At 41.9% G+C, this 23,099-nt stretch overlaps 1 protein-coding gene across 1 annotated transcript in view; it reads left to right on the top strand.

The window, feature by feature from the left end:
- The window catches only part of BAZ1B (bromodomain adjacent to zinc finger domain 1B), a gene marked incomplete at both ends in the record, with an annotated part of 78,607 nt that overhangs the window by 52,372 nt on the left and 3,136 nt on the right, over positions 1 to 23,099 (top strand). The window contains 8 exons of the mRNA XM_080704295.1: positions 364 to 497; positions 5,294 to 5,399; positions 6,548 to 6,646; positions 7,536 to 7,713; positions 8,558 to 8,740; positions 15,309 to 15,456; positions 18,126 to 18,273; positions 20,846 to 20,964. Coding sequence (XP_080560421.1) covers positions 364 to 497; positions 5,294 to 5,399; positions 6,548 to 6,646; positions 7,536 to 7,713; positions 8,558 to 8,740; positions 15,309 to 15,456; positions 18,126 to 18,273; positions 20,846 to 20,964 — 1,115 coding nt within the window. The remainder of the gene's footprint in view (positions 1 to 363; positions 498 to 5,293; positions 5,400 to 6,547; positions 6,647 to 7,535; positions 7,714 to 8,557; positions 8,741 to 15,308; positions 15,457 to 18,125; positions 18,274 to 20,845; positions 20,965 to 23,099) is intronic.

Genomic DNA, 23,099 nt, shown 5'->3' with positions numbered 1-23,099 from the left:
TACATGCCCAGCCCAGTTTTTGATTTTTTTTATTTTAAAACAAGGTCTCACTGAGTTGTAAAGTCCTCACTAAGTAGCTGAGGGTGTCCTCAAACCACAATCCTCCTGTCTCAGCCTCCCAAATGCTGGGATTACAAGCATGCACACCATGCCCAGCTTCCCAATAAACCTATTTTTAAAAAGTTGCTACAGAATTAGGTATTTGTTTCATTGTGTAAATTTTATCTGTCTGGTACTCTGAACAAGAATCTTTTTAGCTATTATGGGTGCTTAGTCATACATTGTAGTGTAGTTGGTTTCCTCAACAGTAACATCATCCAGTTTTGATGTTTTATCTTATTAATACATGATTGTGATTTGTAGATACTGGCTCTTCTCAGATGAAGTTCCTGGATTGTTCATTGAAAAAGGGTGGGTACATGACAGCATTGACTATCGATTCAGCCATCACCGAAAGGACCGTGCAGACTCTCCTGATGAGGATTACTGTCCCCGTAGTAAGTACATCTACTGCAGATGTTCCTGACTCCTGATAAGGTTATATTTTGATTAACTCACTGTAAATTTTTAAAGTATTGTATATTGAAAATGCCTTGCATACATCTACCTAACATCGTAGCTTAGCAACACAGTACACTACAGAGTGTGCATTAGTTCCCCTCATGACATTGTAGCTGATTGGGAGCTGAGCTCCCACATTTTAAGAGAACATATTACTGTATATTCCTAGCCTCAAAAAAGGTCAGAATTCAAAATTCTATTTATGCTGGAGTATATTGCTTTTTGGGCCATTGTAAGGTTGGAAAATCTTTGAAGTCAATCCATTTTAACTCAGGGTACTCTATAGTTTTTTGACCCAGCTCAGATAGGGTCAACTTTAAGTGCCATCTTTTCTTTTTCACCTTTCCCCTTGCAAAACTTCTTTATAGCCTTTTACCTAGATATGTATATTACAGTGGGGTAAGTAGATGTGAATGCATAGAGAAGGAAAGAAACAACTTGTGATTACCAGCTCTCTTCCAGGCCTAGTGTGAGAAGGGAAAGGGCATGGGTATTAGGATGTTTGAATAGTAGATTTTGTAGTAGATTTTAAACTTTGTCCTTTAGAAACTTTGTAAGTGCTTTAAGGCTGGAAAAGAGGTTGAGGGCCAGGAAGGCAGAGTTTTATGACCTCTTTAAGTAGAGTTATATGACCTCTTTAATTTAAAAATTTATTTATTCACAAGCCAGGCATGGTGGTGTACGCCTGTAATACCTGTTCTTGGAAGGTCGACCTTCCAAGACAAAGTAAAAACAAAATAGGACTGGAGGTGTAGCTTGGAGGTAGAATGCCTCTGGGTTCAATCCTTACTACTACAAAATTAAGAAAAGAGCCAAGTGTGATGGCACTGTATGTAAACTCAGTACTTGGGAGGCTGAGACAGGAGGATCACAGTTTTGAAGCCAGCCTCAGAAACTTAGCATGGCCCTGTTTCCAAATAAAAATAGAGTAGGGCTAGAGATGTAGCCTGGAGATAGAATGCCCCTGGATTCAATCCCCAGCACAAACAAAGCCAGCTAAGGCTGGCTTTGAACCTACAAGATCCTCTTGTCTCAGCCTCCCAAGTACTGGGATTACAAGCATGAGCCACCATGCCTGTTTCACAAAGCACTTTGTGTGTGTGTGGGGGGGGGGGGTACTGGGAATAGAACCCAGGGGCATTCTACCTCTGAGCCACACCCCCAGTCATTTATTTATTTATTTATTTATTTATTTATTTATTTAGTGTGGGTCTGAGGATGGAACCCAGGGACATTCTACCTCTGAGCTACACCCCCTGCCCTATTTTTTTATTCTTTATTTTGAAACAGGGTCTCACTAAGTTGCTGAGGGCCTCAGTAGCTGAGGCTGTCCACGAACCACGATCCTCCGCTCTCAGCCTCCCGAATGCTGGTATTACAAGTGTGCGCCCCTGCGCCCGGCTATTCTTTATTCTGAAACAGAGTCTTACTGAGTTGCAAAGAGCCTCACTAAATAGTTTGAGACTGTCTTCAAACTTCGACCCTCCCGTCTCAGCCTCCCAAATGCTGGGATTACAAGTGTGTGCCACCACACCTGGCTTACAAAGTACTTTTTAATGTTTTGGATTATGTCTTGTGCAGCAAACAAGACATAAAATATTCCAGATGTATTTGTTATTTTGAGACAGGGTCTCACTAAGTTGCAGAGGACCTAAGTAGCTGAGGCTGGCCAGAAACATGTGATCTTCCTCTCTCAGCCTCCAAGTATGAGGATTACAAGCATGTGCCATCATGCCCACCCTCTTTTATTTTTTACTTTGAAACAGGGATCGCTGAGTTGCTGAGGCTGTCTTTGAAACTGTGATCCTCCTTTCTCGGTCTCTCAAGTCCTAGGTTTACAGGCATGCGCCATCACACATGGCTCCAAAGTGTCATTTAACTAAAATTCTGGTAAGGAGAAACATACCAAATACCTAACTAAAAATAAGTGACTGAATGTTGATAGCAGTGACATGTGCCTATTCCTTGAGAGGCTGAGGTAGGATTGTTTGAGCCCTGGTGTTTGGGGCCAGCCTGGGCAACATAGTGAAACCCTGTCTCTTTAGAAAATAAAAACTAAAAAAACCAAAAAAGTGAGAAGGACCACTGATAATGATCTTGATCTTGGTACTAGTTATATGGGTGTATTCAACTTGTAAAATAAATTCAAGTGACGCCGGGCATGGTGGCTCATGCTTGTAATCCCTGCGCTTGGGAGGTGGAAACAGGAGGGTTGCGCAGGTTCGAAGCCAGCCTTGCTGGCTTAAGAGACCCTATTTCCAAAAATAAAAAAGTATAAAATAGGTCTGGGAGTGTAGCCCAGAGGTAGAAGGCTTCCAGGAACCCCAGTACCACCAATAAATAAATAAATAAATAAATTCAAATTCAAGTGTACTTTTTGAATACATACTACATTTCATATTCATGAAGTATATAAGTTGAACATTTTTCAATACAAATTTTTTTTTTTTTTTGGTGGTACTGGGGTTCCTAGAAGCCCTTCTACCTCCGGGATACACTTCCAGACCTATTCTATATTTTTTTATTTGGAAACAGGGTCTCTTAAGCCAGCAAGGCTGGCTCCAAACCAGTGCGATCCTACTGTCTCCGCCTCCCAAGCATGGGGATTACAAGCGTGCGCCACCACGCCCGGCAATAAATTAAATTTAATATTAAAAAGAGAGACGCTTGTATCAGATTAGGTCTTCTATAGGTCTTCTCAGCTCGTTACTTATATTTGAGTCAGATAATTCTTTGTAGTGGCAATTGTCCTGAATTTTTTTTTTCTTTTTTGCAGTACTAGGGCTGGAACCCCTAATAGTACATTCAGTACAGTACCTCTAGTACTACTACTACTAGGGGCATTCTACCTCTGAGCTATACCCCCCAGCCCCATTATTTATTTTTTATTTTGAAATAGGGTCTCACTGAGTTGCAAAGGGCCTCACTAAGTAGCTGAGGCTGTCCATGAACCACGATCCTCCTGTCTCACCCTTCCAACTGCTGGGATTATAAGTGTGTGCCACCACTCCTGGCTTGTCCTGTTTTTTTTGTTGTTGTTGTTTGTTTGTTTGTTGTGGTACTGGGGTTCCTAAAAGCCCTTTTACCTCCGGGCTACACTCCCAGACCTATTTTATACTTTTTTATTTTTGGAAACAGGGTCTCTTAAGCCAGCACAGCTGGCTTCGAACCTGCGTGATCCTCCTGTCTCCGCCTCCCAAGTGCGGGGATTACAAGCGTGGGTCACCACGCCCGGCTTTAAAGGATATTTAACAGCAGCATTCCTGGTCTTTACCTGCTAGTTGTCAGTAGTAAAAACCAAAAATGTCTCCAGGCATTGCCAAATGTTCCCTGGGAGGCAGCTTTGCTTCCTTTCGAGAATCACTAGGTTAGTAAGAAAATTGATTCTCACAATTTAGAGTTTTAGGTTTCTCTGAGAAATCTTTATTTTTTAAGAAAGTGGTTCTTGCCAGGCGTGGTGATGCACGCTTGTAATCCCCGCGCTTGGGAGGCAGAGACAGGAGGATCGCGCAGGTTCGAAGCTAGCCTCGCTGGCTTAAGAGACCCTGTTTCCAAATTAAAAAACAAAAACATAAAACAGGTCTGGGAGTGTAGCCCAGAGGTAGAAGGGTTTCTAGGAACCCCAGTACCACCCCAAAAAAATAGTTCATTTTATTTTTATTTTTATTGCTGTACTAGCGATAGAACCCAGGGGCTACACACCCAGCCTGATTTTTTTTGGGGGGGGGTGATATTGGGGTTCCTGGAAACCCTTCTACTTCTGGGCTACACTCTCAGACCTATTTTTTAATTTTTTTTTTTTGGAAACAGGGTCTCTTAAGCCAGCAAGGCTGTCTTCGAACCTGTGCGATCCTCCTGTCTCTGCCCCCCAAGGCGGGGATTACAAGCGTGTGCCACCATGCCTGGCTAGCCTGATTTTTTAAAAATTCTTTTTAGTTTGAAGCCAGTCCTCACTAAGTTGGGGAAGGTCACACTAAGTACCTGAGCCTGGCTGCGAACCTGTGATCCTCCTGTTTCAGCCTCCTAAATACTGGGATTTCAAGCGTGTGCTCACACACCTGGCTGTGGTTCCTCATTTTAGAGAAATTTCTAATCCAAACTTCAAACTCATAGAGTTGCTAATTAGAAAACTAGTAATTTTTTTACATAGCTAACAAATTCAAATATGTTTTCATGCTAAATTATATCAAGTATAGGTTATGTTACCTTGTAGAAAGATCTAGTGGGTGTGTGTGTGTGTGGGGGTGTGTGTGTGTGTGTTGCTGAGGATTGAATACAGGGGTGCTTTACCACTGAGCTATACCCTAGCCTTTTTATTTTTTATACATGCTCATTTTTTGGGGGGGTTACTAAGGATAGGACCCAGGGATTTGCACCCCCAGCCTTATTTTTTATTTTGAAACAGGGTCTTGCTAAGTAGCTGAGGCTGTCTTCAAACCTGTGATCCTCCTGTTTCAGCCTTCTAAGTACTGGGATTATAGGCCTGTCCCATCACGCCTGGCTTGATAGAGGATCTTCATAAATTGCTGAGGCTGTCCTCAAACTTGGAATCCCCCTGTATTAGCCTCTCAAGTACTGGGATTATAAGCTTGGGCCACCACAACCAGCCCATGTTAAATATTTGACAGGCAGCATCTGTGTTTATAGTCATTGGGTTTGGCACTGGGTACTGAGGTTTGAAACTTGAAATTGAGTATTTACTATATTCAGTTTAATGTTTACATTTCCTTAGGTAAGAAAGCAAACTTAGGCAAAAATGCAAGCATTAACGCACAGCATGGATCAGCAATAGAAATAGCTGTGGAGACCACCGTGCCCAAACAAGGACAGAACCTATGGTAATGTGAGCATTTATCTGGTTGCTCTTTCTCTTTCCTTTCAAATGTTAAGGACGTGTGTTACTTTGATTTCGTGTGTGTGCACATATGTGCGTGCTTTGTGGTACTGGGGGTGGAACCCACAGCCCTTCTACCTCCAGGCTACATTCCCAAACCTATATTTTTTGGGAACAGAGTCTCACTAAGTTGCCAAGAACCTCACTGAGTAGCTGAGGCTGACTTCGAACCTGTGAGATCCTCCTGCGGCTGCGACTACCAAGTATTGGGATTAAAAGTGTGCGCCACCACACCTGGCTGATTTCTTGTATATTAAAAACATTTGATTTGTGAAGGGTATGGAATCCGATCTTCCCCTTCTTAATATAACTTCATACATCATATTGTACTTCTTTTTATGTGTGTGGTATTAGAGATTGAATCCAAGGGTGTTTTACCTTCAAGCTGAATCCCCAGCCCTATTTTATTTTTATTTTTGAAATAGGGTCTTGCTAGATGATGAGTCTCACTACTTGCTGAGGTTGTCCTCAAACCTCAATCCTATCTCAGCCTCCCAATTATTGGGATTATAGGCGTGCACCACCACTACTGACTCCATATTGCAACATTTTTTCTTTTTGATGCTTTATTTGGAAACAGTCTCACTAAGTTGCTGAGAGCCTCAGTAGCTGAGGCTGGCTTCAAACCGGTGCGGTCCTTCTATCTTAGCCTCCCAAGTGCTGGGATTACAAGTGTGTGCTACCACACCTGATTTATGGCTAAAGTAATTTTTTTTTTTTTTTTTTTTTTGTGGTACTGGGGGTGGAGCCCAGAGGCTTTCTACCCCCGGGCTATACTCCCAGACCTTTTTTATATGCTATTTGGAAACAGGGTCTCACGAAGTTGCTGAAAGCCTAAGTAGCTGAGGCTGGCTTCGAACCCGTGTGATCCTCCTGTCTCAGCCTCCCAAGCGCGGGGATTACAGGCGTGCACCACCACGCCCGGCTATGCTCAAGTAATTTTTGATAAAACTAGCACTCAGCCTCAGGGAAACTGTAAATTATTCTAGTTGTAGATACTAGACTAATAACAGGTTTAGAATTCTGCTTTTCCCATTCTCACCACCAACCCTAGATCCCCTGAGAGCTGTAAAATCTGTTTTGCCTCTACAGGTTTTTATGTGATAGTCAGAAGGAGCTGGATGAGTTGCTAACCTGTCTTCATCCTCAGGGAATAAGAGAAAGCCAACTTAAAGAGAGACTAGAGAAGAGGTAAAGATTTTCATATTGTTCCTCACATTTCCTCTTCAGCAGTAGATACAATATCTAGAGTGCTGTTTTTGCTTATAAGCTATTAAAATTTTAAAGGGTTACCTTTGATTTTTATTATTTCTTGGTATTTTTTGGCACATCATGCTTATTTGGAAAAATAACCTTGTAATGATGTATAATACAGGGTAGTGGGATTGCTTATTGAATAATTTATACCATATACCAAAGCTGTGGGCCTCATTGTAGTTATGCACTTGCAAATGCAGTACCAAATGGGTTATTGTTTAAATGTGTTGTGTCAAGATTCACAACAACCCCAAAGTAGAAATAATCAGTAAATGCCCACCAGCTGATGTGTAGATGAATAAAATATATATCTAAATGATGGAAACCTGGGTGTGGTGGCATATGCTTATAAACCCAATACTTGGGAATCTGAGAGACAGAAGGATCATAGGTTGAAAGACAGCCTCAGCGATCTAGTGAGACCTGTCTCAAAACAAAAAATAAAATAGAGATTGGGGTGTAGCTCAAAGGTAGAATGCTCCTGGGTTAAATTCGCAGTACCAATAAATAAATAAATGAATGAATAAATGGAATATTGTTCAGCCACAAAAGAATCAAGTGTTTTTTCACTTCATTGATGAATCTAGAAAATGGATGAATCTAGAAAATATGCCAAATGAAAGAAACTAAACATAAAATATCATATTTTATTATTTCATATATATGAAACATCCAGAATGGGCATCTATATAGAAGCAGAACATAGATTATAGGTTTCCAGGGAATAAGGAAGAGGGAGGACTGGGAGTGGTGGTTGCTAAACAGGTTAGGGTCTCTTTCAGTTATTTTATTCACCTCTTTTCTCTTGCCTCAACTCTTATAGATACCACGACATTATTCACTCGATACATTTGGCTCGGAAACCCAATTTGGGTCTAAAATCCTGTGATGGTAATCAGGAACTCTTAAACTTTCTCAGAAGTGATCTCATTGAAGTTGCAACAAGGTTACAGAAAGGAGGACTTGGATATGTGGAAGAAACATCAGAATTTGAAGCCCGGGTAAGAAAATGTCCTTTCAAAGCGGATTTGTTCCCTGATACTCTTTTTGACTTCCCAGTATGGCCCTAGAAATCTCATGTTTGGGTTTGCCTTAAAAGATATGTGTGGAACCAAAAATTCTTTATGTACATACAGTTTTTCTTTGTCATCCTTTGCTGTCTAGCAGTTGGCGTAGCACTTTGAAAAGATCTTATCTAATAGCTGAATAAAAAACTGGCTGTTAAACCATAGTCATAACTTCATTTAATATATCTTTAGCTTTTGGTGCATGCTTGTAATCCTAGTACTTAGGAGGAGGTTGAGACAGAAGGATTGCAATTTCACAGCCAGCCTCAGCAATTTGTGAAGCCCTCCATCACTTAGTGAGACCTTGTTTTAAGATGAAGAATAAAATAGGGCTGAGAGTGTAGCTCAGAGGTAGAATGCCCCTGGGTTCCATCCCTAGTACCACCAAAAAAAAGATGATTTGAACCTAAAGGTGGCTCCTTCTTTGTCTTAGCCTTTTCTCAATCTAGTTTTATGGGTTTTGTGTGTTTGTGTGTATGGGTGTTGGTTTTTGTCGTGTGTGTGTGTGCCCCCCCTCCCCCAGTATTGGGGCTGGAACCCAGGGACATTCTACCTCTGAACTACACCCTCAGCCTGACATTCTACCTCTGAACTACACCCTCAGCCTGGTGGGGTTTTTTGTTTTTTTAAATTTTGAAACAGGGTCTCACTGGGTTGCAAAGGGCCTCACTTAGCTGAGGCTGTCCACAAACCGTGATCCTTCTGTCTCAGCCTCCCTAATGCTGGGATTACAAGCATGTGCCACCATGCCCAACTTCTCAATCTATATTTCCTGTAGGTCATTTCATTAGAAAAACTGAAGGATTTTGGAGAGTGTGTCATTGCCCTCCAGGCCAGTGTCATAAAGAAATTTCTCCAAGGCTTCATGGCTCCCAAGCAAAAGAGAAGAAAACTTCAAAGTGAAGATTCAGCAAAAATTGAGGAAGTTGATGAAGAGAAAAAAATGGCAGAGGAAGCAAAGGTATTTAGTTATTAAAGATGTAGTTCATGATTGTGTTGAAATGTGTAATTTAGTTTCAGAATACTTTTACCTTATACTTTTTACTATTTGTAAACATTATGCCCTGAGTTGATGATTTATGTGTTTGTGTATATGTCACTGGGGATTGAACCAAGGGGCATTCAACCTCCCAAGTTACACCCCCAGCCTATTTTGTTTTTATTTGGAAACAGGGTCTTGCTAGGTTGATGAGAGTCTCACTACTTGCTGAGGCTGTCTTTGGATCTGCAATCCTCCTGTCTTAGCCTCCCAAGTACTAGGATTACAAATGTGCAGCATCACACCTGGCCCAGTGTTCCTTTCTTAAAAATTTTTTCTCACTAAATTTGTGGTTTTGAAAGTGGTCTGTGGAGCAGAGCCTTAGGGCTATGGATGATGGTCAGAGTGTGTATTCCTTCTCCCTCCCCCTTTTACCAGAGCTTGATTCTTTTTTTTTTTTTTTTAAAGGTGGATTCTTAATTTGTGTGTGTGTATGTAACTGGAGATTGAATAAGGGGCATTCTACCTATAAGCTACACCCTCAGCCACTCCCCTTTCTTTCTTTTTTTTTTTTTTTGTGGTACTGGGAGTGGAACCCAGGGGCTTTCTACCTCCGGGCTATACTCCCAGACCTATTTTATATTTTATTCAAAAACAGGGTCTCACTAAGTTGCTGAGAGCAGTAGCTGAGGCTGGATTCGAACCTGCACTATCCTCCTGTCTCAGCCTCCCAAGCACGGGGATTACAAGCGTGCACCACCACACCTGGCTCCCATTTTTATTGTTTATTTTGAAACAGGGTCTGGCTAAGTTGCAGAGCGCCTCACTAAGTAGCTGAGGCTGGCCACAAACCTGCGATCCCCCTGTTTCAGCCTCCCAAGTATTGGATTATAAGTGTTTGTCACCATGGTTACCTTGATTCTTAAATATTTGAAAAATTGTAGTAAAATATACGTAATGTACATTTTACTTTTATGCTGTAGCATCAAATATATTTGTATTGTTATGGAAATATCAGCACTGTCTCTCTAGACCTTCCCAGCCTGAACTGCTTATTCAACAATAAATACTAACTCCCCATTTCACCTCTTCTTCAGTTCCCTGGCAAATACCATTTTTTTTTCTCTGTCTCCGTGAGTTTGATTATTGTCAAGTACTTGATATAAGTAGAATCATCCAATCAGTATGTGTTCCTATGTGACTGGCTTATTGCATTCAGTGTCTTTGAATTCATTCATGTTATAGCACATGCCAGAATTTCCTTTTTTCCTAAGGCCAAGTGCTTAATTGAATATTTGTTTAATTGAATATTAAACAAAACCATTTCTTTACTCACACAACACTTCTGACACCAATTCTTTGCCAACACCAGTTAGTCCGACATTTCAGTTTAGTTCTTGATGCTGTCTACTTGGTGTTGGTGTCAGGTCCCACAAGTTAAAGGACTCAGTCCCATCAGATTGCTCTTTAGATGCCCTTTACCAGTCCAGATTGTCACATCTACTGGCTATAAATTGAGGGTTTTCACAAGCTCTTTAGGTTCAGCAATTTACTAAAGTGGCTCACAGAACTCAGGGAAATGTTTTTCCTGTGACTGCCTAGGTATTATAGGGTAAAAGTTAGGAACAGTCGCGCGAAAGAGATGCTTGGCACAAGGCATGCACTGGTCAGAGCTTCCACATCCTCTCTGGACATGCTAGCCTCCCAGCAACATGCACATATGCTTACCTACCCAAAAGATTATTACACCTGTTTTTTTTTTTTTGTTGTTGTTGTTGTTTTGTTTTTTGTTTTTGGGGTTTTTTTTTAGCTAGGTTTGGTAATGTACCCTTATATCCCAGTCAATACTTGGGAGGCTGAGACAGGAGGATCAAAAGTTCACAGCCAGCCTCAGCTACTTAGTGAGGACTCCGCAGCTTAGACCCTATTTCAAATAAAAGAGAATAAAAAATAAGGTTGGGAGCCGCGTGTGGTGGTGCACGCTTGTAATCCCAGCATTCGGAAGGCAGAAACTGGAGGCTCACAGTTCGCAGACAACCTCAGCTACTTAGCGAGGCCCTTCACAACTCATTGAGACCCTGTTTCAAAAATAAAAAGACTTAAAAATTAGGGCTGGAGGTGTAATTTGGAGGTAGAATGCCCCTAGGTTCCATCCCCAGTACTGTAAAAAAAAAATTTAAAAATAAAATAGGGTTGGGGGTGTAGCTCAGAGGTAGAATCCCCCTGGGTTCCATCCCAGTACCAAAAAAAAAAAAAAAAAAAAAAGAATAAAAAATAGACTGGGCATGTAGCTCGGATTTAGAATACTCCTGAGTTCAATCCCCAGTACTACTAATTAAATTAATTAATTAAGCGAACTTAATCTTTAGGGCCCTTTAGGGGTTCCAGGCCTCCCTCTAATCATTTGTTCCTTTTAGTGACCAGCCCCATTCTGGGGCTGCTCAGGGCCTCAGTAGTTAAATTCAGATGTAATCAAAAGGGGCTCCACAATAGATACTATCTTTAATCTCACCTTTTCCCTTGTAAAACTTTTGTGTGTGTGTGTGTGTGTGGTACTGGGGATGGAACCCAGAGGCTTTCTACCTCCGGGCTATACTCCCAGCCCTATTTTATGTTTTGTTTTTGAAACAGGGTCTCATTAAGTTGCTGAAAGCCTCACTAAGTAGTTGAGGCTGGCTTCAAACCTGCGCGATCCTCCTGTCTCAGCCTCCCAAGAGGGGATTACAACTGTGTGCCACCCCGCCCGGCTCTTGTAAAACTTTTTTATTGCCTTAAAAAGCTAGATGTATTTGAGTGAGGTGAGTAGATGTGAATGCATAGAGAGAAGGGAAGAAACAACTTGTGGTTACCAGCTTCGTTCCAAGCAGGGTGTGTGTGAGAAGGGCATGAATATTGTTTGTTTTGTTTTGTGTGTGTGTGGGGGGGGGAGGATACTAATGATGAAACCCTGGGGTCATCTACCTTCAAGCTATACCCCCAGCCCTGTTTTACTTACTTTTTTGTTTGTTTGTTTGTTTGTAAACAAGGTTTTATGCTGAGGTTGTCTTCAAACTTGTGATCCTCCTATGTCAGCCTTCCAAGTATTGGGATTACAGATGTGTGCCACCACACCCAGCTTTAGGATGTTTGAGTAGTAGATTTTGTATTAGTTTTCAAACTTTGTCTTTGGAAACTTCTTTGCAGGTGCTTCGAGGGGTGGAATTGTGGCTAAGGGGTAAGGAAGACAAAGTTAAATGACCTCTTTTAACATTCATTTACTAAAGAGGCATGGTTCTTCCCCCAGTGCCCCTAAATACATAGGCATAATTGTGCACACCTGTAATCCCAGTACTTGGGAAGGGTGAGTAAGAGAATCAAATTTTCAAGATCAGCCACATGGCAAGGCTTTCAGCAACCTAGCAAGATCCTTTTTTAAAATAAATTTTTTTTTATTGATTTTTTTTTTTTTGTAGTACTGGGGTTCCTGGAAGCCCTTCTCCGGGCTACACTCCCAGACCTATTTTCTTTTTATTTTTTGAAACAGGGTCTCTTAAGCCAGCGAGGCTGGCTTCGAACCAGCGTGATCCTCCTGTCTCCGCCTCCCAAGCGCAGGGATTACAAGCGTGCGCCACCGTGCCCGGCTAAATTTTTATTCAATCCCCAGTACTACCACCACAACCCCCCCCCCCCAAATCACATTGAATACACCTAACCTATACATCGTAGCTTAGCAGCACAGGACACTGTAGAATACTTCTTGTGATCATGATTGGGAGCTGCTGGTTCTCATCATTACATGAGAGGATTGTATTATATTACTGCAAACCCAGGAAAAGATTCAATTTTAAGTACAGTTTCTAATGATTGAATATCATTTTTGCACCATCTGAAAATCTAAAAATTGTTAAGTCAAACCATCATAAGTTGGGGGTCATCTGTATTGATGAGAAGGTTAGTACTTAGGCTAATATGTAAGGAATGCTCAGTGCCTATTAGAACAGACTTCCCAGAGAAGACAACACAGAAAAGCTGAGTATTGATGAATAAATAGGAATTAATCAGGCCATGGCAGGAGTAATATAGGCATTTTCAGATTGAACTGACATTGGCTTCATCATCACTAACAACCAGTTCTGGGTTTTTTTTTGTTGTTTGTTTTTTCAGTACTGGGGATGGAACTCAAAGGCATTCAGCCAGATTTTTTTTATTCTTTATTTTGAAACAGGGTCTCACTGAGTTGCAGAGGGCCTCACTAAGTAGTAACTGAGCCTATCCGCAAACCGTAATCCTCCAGCCTCCCTAGTACTGGGATTACAAGCATGCCCCACTGTGCCCGGTGGGCCAGTTTGGGTTTTGTTCTCTACTTTACTACTAAGTCTAATTTTCTTTCTAAAGCACCTCAAATATTTGTGCATAGTCATGTTCACTTCCTGAGGCTACAGGTCATATGTGATACAGGAAAGATCATTATAAGTAGAATGAGCAGAGAACAAAAATTCAGTTCAGGTAAAGGTTTAATTTATACCATAGGGACTTCACACATTATGTCATTCTTACTGGGGTAGTTCTCTTCTGGTTTTCTTTTTTTGGTACTAGGGATTGAACTCAGTGGCATTCTACCTCTGAGCTATACTTTTTATTTTGAAATAGGTTCTCATTAAGTTGCTGGGGTTGACCTCAAGCCTGGATCCTCCAGTCTTAGCCTCCCAGATATAGGCGTTATAGCCATGTACACTGAACCTGGCTTCTCTTCCTTTGTTTTTTCTAATAGCTTTTAACACCTAGATAACCTTGTAGATAACATCTAAGATAGAATAGATTGTTATCTAGTTTCTCTTGCTAAATTTTTTCCTCATTAGGCATATTTTAGTCTTGCTGAATTTTCCTTGTAGGTTTTGTTTTTAATAGTTCTATGCAGAGAGTCTTTCTTGATGTGCATTTTTTCAGAGTCCCATCTTTCCTTGACATTTCATTCTTTCTCTTCCTTCCCCTTGAATTATTGGGGGTTGAGTCCAGAGGCATTTTACCTGTAAACTACACCCCAAGCCCTATTTTATTTTATTTTATTGTTTGTTTTGTTTGCAGTACTAAGAATGAAACCCAGGGCATTCTACCTTTGAGCTACAGCCTCAGCCCTATTTTTTATTCTGAGGCTGGCTGTGAACCTGATCCTCCTGTCTCAGCCTCTTGAATGCTGGGATTACAAGCATGCTCCACCACCTGGCTTATTTTGTGTTTTGAAACAGGATCTCATTAGGTTGTTGAGAGTTTCACTACTTGCGGAGGCTATCCTTGAACCTGTCTTTTGTCTCTGCCTCCATGTGCCACCATGCCCAGCTGAGAACTAACTAGTAGGTATAAAATTTCCATTGAGCTCTTTTTTTTTTTTTTTCTTGGAGTACTGAATCCCAGAGTGGAGTAACCTCTCCTTGGCTTGTCAGATGAGACTTAGTTCAGGGGAAAATGTGAGCCCTCCACAGGTCTAGACACATAGTACAAAAACAGAAAGCACAGGAGAGTTTCTTGGAAAATCACTTAGATTGCCTACAGAATGGGTCAGCAGTGTTCTTCATTAACATGGCATTGGGCCCTGCAGTTTCCACCAAAGGTCAGCTTTACCACAGTTCTGAAATTTTCCACTGTCATTTGCTTTGAAAGTTTCCACTTAGCAAACGTTTTTTTTCATCTGGCACTAAGCTGTTGCATGAGTTTATGTCAGTCTCTAATCTGGGCTCCGCTTTATTTATAAAATAGATTGTCTTTCAGATCCCTTTTGTAATCATGGTTGATCTCAAATATTTAGCGCTTAGTTTTCTTGAATTAAATGGGAAAGATTATGTATCATTTGGCAAAATCTTGCAGGTTTTTTTTTGGCTCTTTGGTTGCCTTGATAACCTGATTTTTGTGTGTGGGTGGGTCTGGGGATGGAACTCAGGGGCATTTGACCTCCAAGCTACACCCCCTGCCCTATTTTGTATTTTTATTTCGAAACAGGGTCTCACTGAGTTGCAGAGGGCCTCACTAAGTAGCTGAGGCTGACTGTGAACCACATTCCTCCAATCTCAGCCTCCTGAATGCTGAGATTACAAGCATGCGCCACCACGCTCGGCTTGTTTTTGTTTTTGATTAAATTTATTATTATTTGCATGTGATACTGGGGGTTGAATCCAGGGACATTCTGCCTCTGTGCTACACCTCCAGCCTCATTTTATTTTATTATTTTTATTATTATTCTTTTTTATGTGTGTGGTACTGGGGATTGAGCCTAGGGGCATTGTACCTCAGAGCTAGACCCCAGTCCCTTTTATTTTTTACTTTTAAACACAGTTTCACTAAGTTGCTTAGAGTCTCACTACATTGCTGAGGCTATCCTTGAACCTGCAATCTTCCCATCTCAGCCTCTTAAGTACTGGGATTACAGGCATGTGCCAATATGCCCAGCTTTGTTCCTACTTTTAAATGATAATTCTTAAAGTGGATTTCACTGAAAGAGACCTGTCCTGTCATTTCCTCCTCCCTACCATGTTTTTGAGGTCTTTAGTAATGTTGGCTTGGTTTGCTCTCTGCTTAGGTTGCATCTGCACTGGAAAAATGGAAGACAGCAATCCGTGAAGCTCAGACTTTTTCCAGAATGCATGTTCTACTTGGCATGCTTGATGCCTGTATCAAGTGGGATATGTCAGCTGAAAACGCTAGATGCAAAGTGTGTCGGAAAAAAGGTATATTTAGATCAAATACACTAATCTAGGTATAATGAAGAATTAGGATTTCCATTCTCAAGATCTTTTCCCCAAACGAATTTTGTGTACACAGATGTTTGGCATATGGGACATATTTACTTTTTTCTAAAGATCCATCAAATGCTAGTCTTTGAAATCATGTACTGGTGGAGCAGAACAGGCCTTTAGTTCCTCACTTTAGAGTATACTGTAAGAATCTTTGGTCTGTCCAATTGTTAGATTTTCTACAATGAGCAAAATTAGTTCACCTAAAACTAAAAGTTAATCTCAGAATTTTTTTTATATATAAAATACAGTTGTTGCTTCCAGCAGGGGGCAGTGTTTGTTCATCATGAATACTCAGATTTGGTCCTTTCCGCAGAGTCCTAATGCTGAGACCTTTTTGATTTAGTGTGTGCAAACGGAGCTTCGTAGTTAAAAGCCATGTGGTTTTATTTTTCTTTTGTGCAGTACTGAGGATGGAACCCAGGAACATTCTACCTCCCAGCCACACCCCCAGCCCTATTTTTTATTCTCTGTTTTGAAACAGGGTTTCAGAATTGCAAAGGGCCTCACTTAAGTAATAGCTGAGACTGTCTGCAAACCATTCTCCTCTTGTCTCAGACTCCCAAATGCTGGGATTACAAGTGTGTGCCACCACACCGGCTCAAAAACCATGTGATTTTCTAAAGGTATTTTTTGACATTAGGTTAGGATTTAATTTCCAAAAATGAAAAGTTCTATATGTAATCAGTCATTCAATTGCTTTAAAACTGTTTTAGAATGAAGAGCAGAGAGGGGAGTTGACCATCTTAAGTTGATTCAATGTATTTTCAAACATGAAGCAACCAGCCGAGCGTGGTGGCGCCCGCTTGGGAGGCAGAGACAAGAAGATCGCGCAGGTTCAAAGCCAGCTGCGCTGGCGTAAGAGACCCTGTTTCAAAAATATAAAATAGGTCTGGGAGTGTAGCCCGGAGGTAGAAGGGCTTCCAGGAACCCCAGTACCACCCAAAAAAAAAACCAAAACAAAAAAAACCATGAAGCAACCTGATGACTTGGGGGATCTGTACCAGACACACATTGGAAAGTGTTGGGTGTCAGAGAAGAGCAGCAGAGCTTAAAGCCATCACTTGATTTTTGCTGCCTCTTGTAAATACTAATAATTCTATTCTACCCCTGCATAAATTTTGAGATATAAATGAGAAGTCATTCTTAAATGATTTATTGATGTATACTACATTACCTTCTAGACAATGACTGCGGGGCCCCCCAACCCCCTCTTTACTGGAGATTGAACCCAGGGACATTCTTTTTTTTTTTTTTTTTTTTTTTTTTTTTGGTGGTACTGGGGTTCCTGGAAGCCCTTCTACCTCCGGGCTACACTACCAGACCTATTTTATATTTTTGAAACAGGGTCTTCTACGCCAGCGCGGCTGGCTTCGAACCTGCGCGATCCTCCTGTCTCCGCCTCCCAAGCGCGGGGATTACAAGCGTGCGCCACCACGCCCGGCCCGAACCCAGGGACATTCTATCTCAAAGCTATGCCTCTAGCTTTATTATTATTATTATTATTTTTATTTATTTATTTATTTATTTTTTTTTTGCAGTACTGGAAATGGAACCCAGGGGCATTCTACCTCCAAGCTGCACCCTCAACCCTATTTTTTATTCTTTATTATGAAACAGGGTCTCACTGAGTTGCAAAGGACTTCACTAAGTACCTGAGGCTGTCTGCAAACCGCTGTCCTCCTGTCTCAGCCTCCTGAAGCTGATCTTAACAAGCGTGGGCCACCATGCCCAGCTCTATTCTTCATTTTGAAACAGGGTCTCACTAAGTTGCAGAGGGCCTCACTAAATAGCTGAGGTTGGCTGCGAACCTGTGATCCTCACTCATCTTAGCCTCCCAAGTACTAAGATTACAAGCATGTACCACCATGCCTGACTTCTAGCCCTATATTTTGTTCTTTTTTTTTTTTTTTTTTTTTTGGTGGTACTGGGGTTCCTGCAAGCCCTTCTACCTCTGGGCTACACTCCCAGACCTTTTTTTTTTTTTTTTAATTTAATTTGGAAATAGGGTCTCTTAAGCCAGCACAGCTGGCTTCGAACCTGCGCGATCCTCCTGTCTCCGCCTCCCAAGCGCGGGGATTACAGGCGTGCACCACCACGCCCAGCTCTATTTTTTGTTCTTTATTTTGAAACAGGGTTTAAGTTGTGGAGGGCCTCACTAAGTAGGCTTACCACAAACCTGCAATCCTCCTATTAGCCTCCCAAGTACTGGGATTAGAAGCATGTGCCACCATGCCGGGCTATAACTGCATTTTTAAAAACTGGAGTAAGCTGGGTGTGGTGGTACATCCCTGTAATCCCAGTACTTAGAGAAGAATCGCAGGTTTGAGGACTGTGTAAGCAAGTAGTGAGACTTTCATCAACCTCTTTCAAAATAAAAATAAAATAAGGCTGGGAGTGTTGTTTGGAGGGTGAATGCTCCTGGGTTCAATCCCTAGCACCCCCCCCCCACCCACACACACAAAAATAAATTAAAAGCTGGGGTAGCACTCTACTAGAGTGTTCATTCTTTGGTGGTGGTGTGTGACAACCAGCAGCTTTCTCACAGTTCTGGGACTGTTGCTGTGCTATTGCCAGCACTGTACAAACTTATCTCTTTGCAGGTGAGGATGACAAACTGATCTTGTGCGATGAGTGTAATAAAGCCTTCCACCTGTTTTGTCTGAGGCCGGCCCTCTATGAAGTACCAGATGGCGAATGGCAGTGCCCAGCTTGCCAGCCTGCTACTGCCAGGCGCAATTCCCGTGGCAGGTGAGAACTTTTTCTTTAAAAATGAATCAATCAATAAATAAACTTTACTTACTAAAATTGAGTGAGTACAAGGAGCCCTAAGTTCATTCTTTGGGTGTAGAGCCTGATCCTTTATGGTACTTAAGTGCGAGCTAACAGGACTCTGATCTGATTTTGGATTAGTGTTGCCATTTCACTGTTATTCATGGTTGCTTTTGCAATCAACCACTGCTAAAAAATCTTCAAACTCATTGCCTTCCCTTCACAGACCTATTGTTTTCTTCCCTGTTAGAAATTTGGTGTCAGCCGGGCTTGGTGGCCCGCGCTTGGGAGGCAGAGACAGGAGGATCACGCAGGTTTGAAGCCAGCCGTGCTGGCTTAAGAGACCCTGTTTCCAAATAAAAATATAAAAATAGGTCTGGGAGTATAGCCTAGAGGTAGAAGGGCTTCCAGGAACCCCAGTACCACCAAAAAAAAGAAAGAAATTTGGTGTCAACTAGGACTTAAACTTACTCTCTTATCCTTCATATTTATTAATTTGCCAGATGTTAGCAATCCAGTGTCCAGATGCCTTATAAATCAATCACCTGAACTCTATATTCTTCATGGTCCCTGTTGTTAACATCTCATGCCTCGGATCCTTTAGTGAGTTTTTGGCTCCTCTTCCTTACCTCATATCTTCCCCTCTCTCACCTCTCTAGCTGTTGTGGTGTTATCAGAATGATATTCATAAGGCAAAGATCTATTTACTTTTTTATTCTAAATTGAACCCATGGCATCCTACTACCTCTGAGCTACACTTTTTTTTTGGTGGGTCTAGGGATGGAACCCAGGAGCATTCAACCCCCAAGCTATACCCCCAGCCCTATTTTTTATTCTTCATTCTTTATTTTGAAACTGAGTCTCACTGAGTTGCAGAGGTCCTCACTAAGTAGCTGAGGCTGTCTGCAAACTGTGATCCTCCGGTCTCAGCCTCCAGAATGCTGAGATTACAAATGTGCGCCACCACGCCCGGCTTTATATTTTTTTAACTTTTTGTGTGTGTGTGTGGGTCTGCAGATGGAACCCAGGGGCATTCGACCTCTGAGCTACACCACCCAAGCCCCATTTTTTTATTCTTTATTTTGAAACTGGGTCTCACTGAGTTGCAGAGGGCCTCACTAAGTAGCTGAGGCTGTCCGTGAACAGCTATCCTCCAGTCTCAGCCTCCAGAATGTTGGGATTACAAGCGTGCACCACCACGCCCAGCTTTTTTTTTTAACTTTTTAAATTTATTTTGAAACAGGGTCTCACTAAATTTCAGAGGGCCTCACTAAGTAGTAGTTAAGGCTGTCCACAACTACAATTCTCCTGTCTTAGCCTCCCAAATGCTGGGATTACAAGTGTGAGCTACCACGCCCAGCCTTTGTAAATTTTGAAACAGGGTTTCACTGAGTGTCTGAGGCTGGCCTCAAACCTGTGGTCCTTCTGTCTCAGCCTCCCAAGTACTAGGATTACAGGCATGTGCCATCATACCTAGCTCATCACCTAATTTTTGAGACTCTTATACAATACTGTTTTGAGCCTTGGTTCCTCTATTTGTGTGCTTGTTATAGGCTATTCATTGTTGCCTCTTGGACTTTCCTCCCATCTGGGTAAGCTGCCCATGTCTAGGTAAAATTGCAGTTCTTTTCTCAGTAGTCTTTACATCCTTAGAATTAGTTGTTCCTCCTCTGTGCCAACTGAGCTTTCCATCTCTGAAATGGTTTTGTAGTGCCTGCATCTTGATTTATGGTTATTTTTTTTTTACACAGCTGCCGCCCATGAGATTGTCAGTACCCTACAAATATATGTGGTACTTTGTTTGCCACTTGAGTTATCAATAGAATCAACACCTAATATTTACCCAGTTAGTACTGTTGTTTTCTACATTGAAACTTGGAGTTGTAAAAGAACAGCTTACAGGCATTCTGGCTTGGCCTCTCTTGTGAAGGGTGGAGCTGTTTGATCCTGATCCCACCTTAATGGTATTACTGGGTTATTTCTCACTCCATTCCAGCTACACTTAAGAGAGATGAGGCATGCAGCTCTGAAGTAGTGAGGCTTTGGACCAGCTGTTATGAGCTGGGATTACCATGACTTTGATGTTACGGTCATCTGCAAGCTGTCTCCTCAGCTCCTGGTCTCCTCAGCTCCTGGAACAGGGCCATCAAGGTGGAGTAACACCTGTCTGGACTCTGTTTGTCCTTTCAATGCACCCTAAAGTGAGGGACATCTTTCAGTGCCTGAAATGTTACCTTATCTAACTCTTTCTATGAGACAAAAGCAATAGTGTTTTGTATTGTCTGGTGTGGCAAGAGGTAGGATTGTATTTTGCTTTTGATTCCTCTTGCTATTGGTGTCCAAATCATTTAGGGCTGAGTAGAGGGAGGCATGCTGTTGAATCTTTGTTTTTTATTTTGTGAAAAACTATCCTGGCCCTAGGTTTAGAATCTTCCCTAACACCAAGTCTATGTGAAGAGAAAAAAGTTGCTGGGATCCCGGTGGGACTCAAGTTTCTCAGGACCACTTTGAGCTAGAACTATGTTTCCTACATGGTTTTTCTTCCTCTCAGGAATTACACCGAAGAGTCTGACTCTGAGGACAGTGAAAATGATGAGAGTGATTCAGAGGAGGAAGAGGGAGAGGAGGAAGAAGAGGAGGAGGAAGATTATGAAGTGGCTGGTTTGCGATGTGAGTATTCATTTCGCCTGCATAGTTGATCTCAGTTCCCCCTGACCTGGAAAGGGTGGGCTGGCAACTAGTCAATGTTGCCATCTTGCTTTTGTCCCTTTCTCTCTTGTGGCTTTGGCATAACTGAGCTGCCATGTGCTTGCAAGATGCCATTGTTAATCACCTAGGTAGTCTTATATAAGGTGATGTTCTCAAGAACATTGACCTATGGCAGAGTAACTTGTTCTAAGATTCAGGTGTGGTGGCGCATGCTTGTAATCCCAGCATTCCGGAGTCTGAGACCGAGGATCGCGGTTCACGGACAGCCTCAGCTACTTAGTTCCAAACAGAGAATAAAATTAGGGCAGGAGGTGTAGCTCGGAGGTCGAATGCCCCTGGGTTCCACCCCCAGACCCGCCAAAAAAAAAAAAAAAAAAAAAAGTAGTGGAATTCAGGGTCCCAAACATGTTTATGATAAGCCTGCTGGTTCTGAAGCTCTCCATTCACAAGGAGTGGACGTAGGCCCATTAGCATTTCCTGAGCAGTCTTTGGCCTCTGGTGCAGTGTTGCTTTCAGAGTTACCTTTTTCCCTCTCTGGTTACAGTGAGTTTTCTCTTCCCTAGAGTGTGTAGATCTATAGTTTTTCCCAGTGTGAAAGAGAAGACTGGCTATTCTCCGGCTTTGGTATAAAGATGTTAGAAGGGTTCCGATGTGTTCTCATTAGATGGGTACTAGCAAGAGAAAATAGCCTTATTGTTTGTTTAATGCATTGACTCTTATTTTCTTATATTCATTTTTCATGATTCTTTGAGAGTCTTGTCGTTTACATGGCTAATCTCTTCTGGCCCAGCCTTTTAACAGGCTCTTTTCCCCAAAAACACTTTTTTTTTTTCTTTGCAGTATTGGGGATGGGACCTCAGGGGCATTGTACCTCCAACCTATTTTTTAGTCTTTTTATTTTTGAAACAGGGTTTCTGAGTTGGTAAGGGCCTAGGTAGCTGAAGCTGTCTGTGAACCACTATCCTCTGATCTCAGACTCCTGAATTTTGGGATTATAAGCATGCACCATCATGCCCCGCTCAAAATACATATAGGTTAGAAAATGGGCCACAGATCTGGTGGCGGCTGTGAACAGTTGTACTTGGTGAAGGGAAGAGAGTGGGTTTTTGGTGTGACCATCTCTTACTGCAGTGGTGCTGCCAAAAACCTGAAGGCTTTAGACTTACACATTTGCTCCCTTCTTTCACTTTTCCTCCCTAACACTGTGGAGGTGTCCCAGGGTAGATAAACAGGTAGTTCATTAATTCTCTATTACAACCCAGAGGCATTCTATTCTATCTTCAAGCTACACTCCCAGCCCAATTTTGTTTATTTGGAATCAGGGTCTTACTAGGTTGAAGAGAGTCTTATTATTTGCTGAAACTGTCCTTGAACCTATGATCCTCCTGTCTTAGGCCTTCCAAGTAAAGAGATCACAGGTGTGCACCACCATACCCAGTTCAGTTCTATTTATTTTCAAACTAATGGTTGCTTTCTACTTCTGTGTTGTTGTTGTTGTTTTCCAGGGAATTGTTTCTTGTCTAGTTTTCTAGGGCCTTTTCCTGTCAAAAGAATCTAGGATGTTTTTAGGACTTCATAGCCCTTTGTCTCACTCCTTCAGGCCACCAGAGCTACTGTTCCCTGGTGCAGCTTAAGGCCATAGCACCTGAGGCTCAGCTTCTTCTCCTTTCTTACTTGCCTGGCCTTGAGCTAGAGACTCCAAAATAGCTAGTGAAGGGCTATCATAGTCCAAAAATAGAATGGAAAGCATTATTCATTGGTGCTGTACATCACTGATTCTCTAAACCCTGTCTTCCCAGATGTCATCTCCCTACTATCCAGGGTATTAAGAAGGAAAAGTTGTGGAAAATTGGTCTGGTGGAGAAGCCTTGAGCTAATCCTTGTGGAACATTGCTCCCCAAGTGCGCACTTAGGAGTGTTGGTTTGCCTGACATTGAGCACCTGTTGTAGAGTTACAAGTAGTCTCAGTCTTCCTCTTCATCCTGTCTTTGGGGATGCTGGGTAGAACTCTTATGTAAGTAGCTTAGCCCACTGAAAAGATGGCTGTGAATGTAGGGATTATGAAACAGGGCCAACATTTATGATCAGATTCCATT

Source organism: Muscardinus avellanarius (assembly GCF_963383645.1).
Source record: "Muscardinus avellanarius genome assembly, chromosome: 10".
Taxonomy (NCBI): Eukaryota; Metazoa; Chordata; class Mammalia; order Rodentia; family Gliridae; genus Muscardinus; species Muscardinus avellanarius.
The sequence above is the reverse complement of the archived record's forward strand: the minus strand, read 5'-3'. Positions and strand labels throughout refer to the sequence as shown.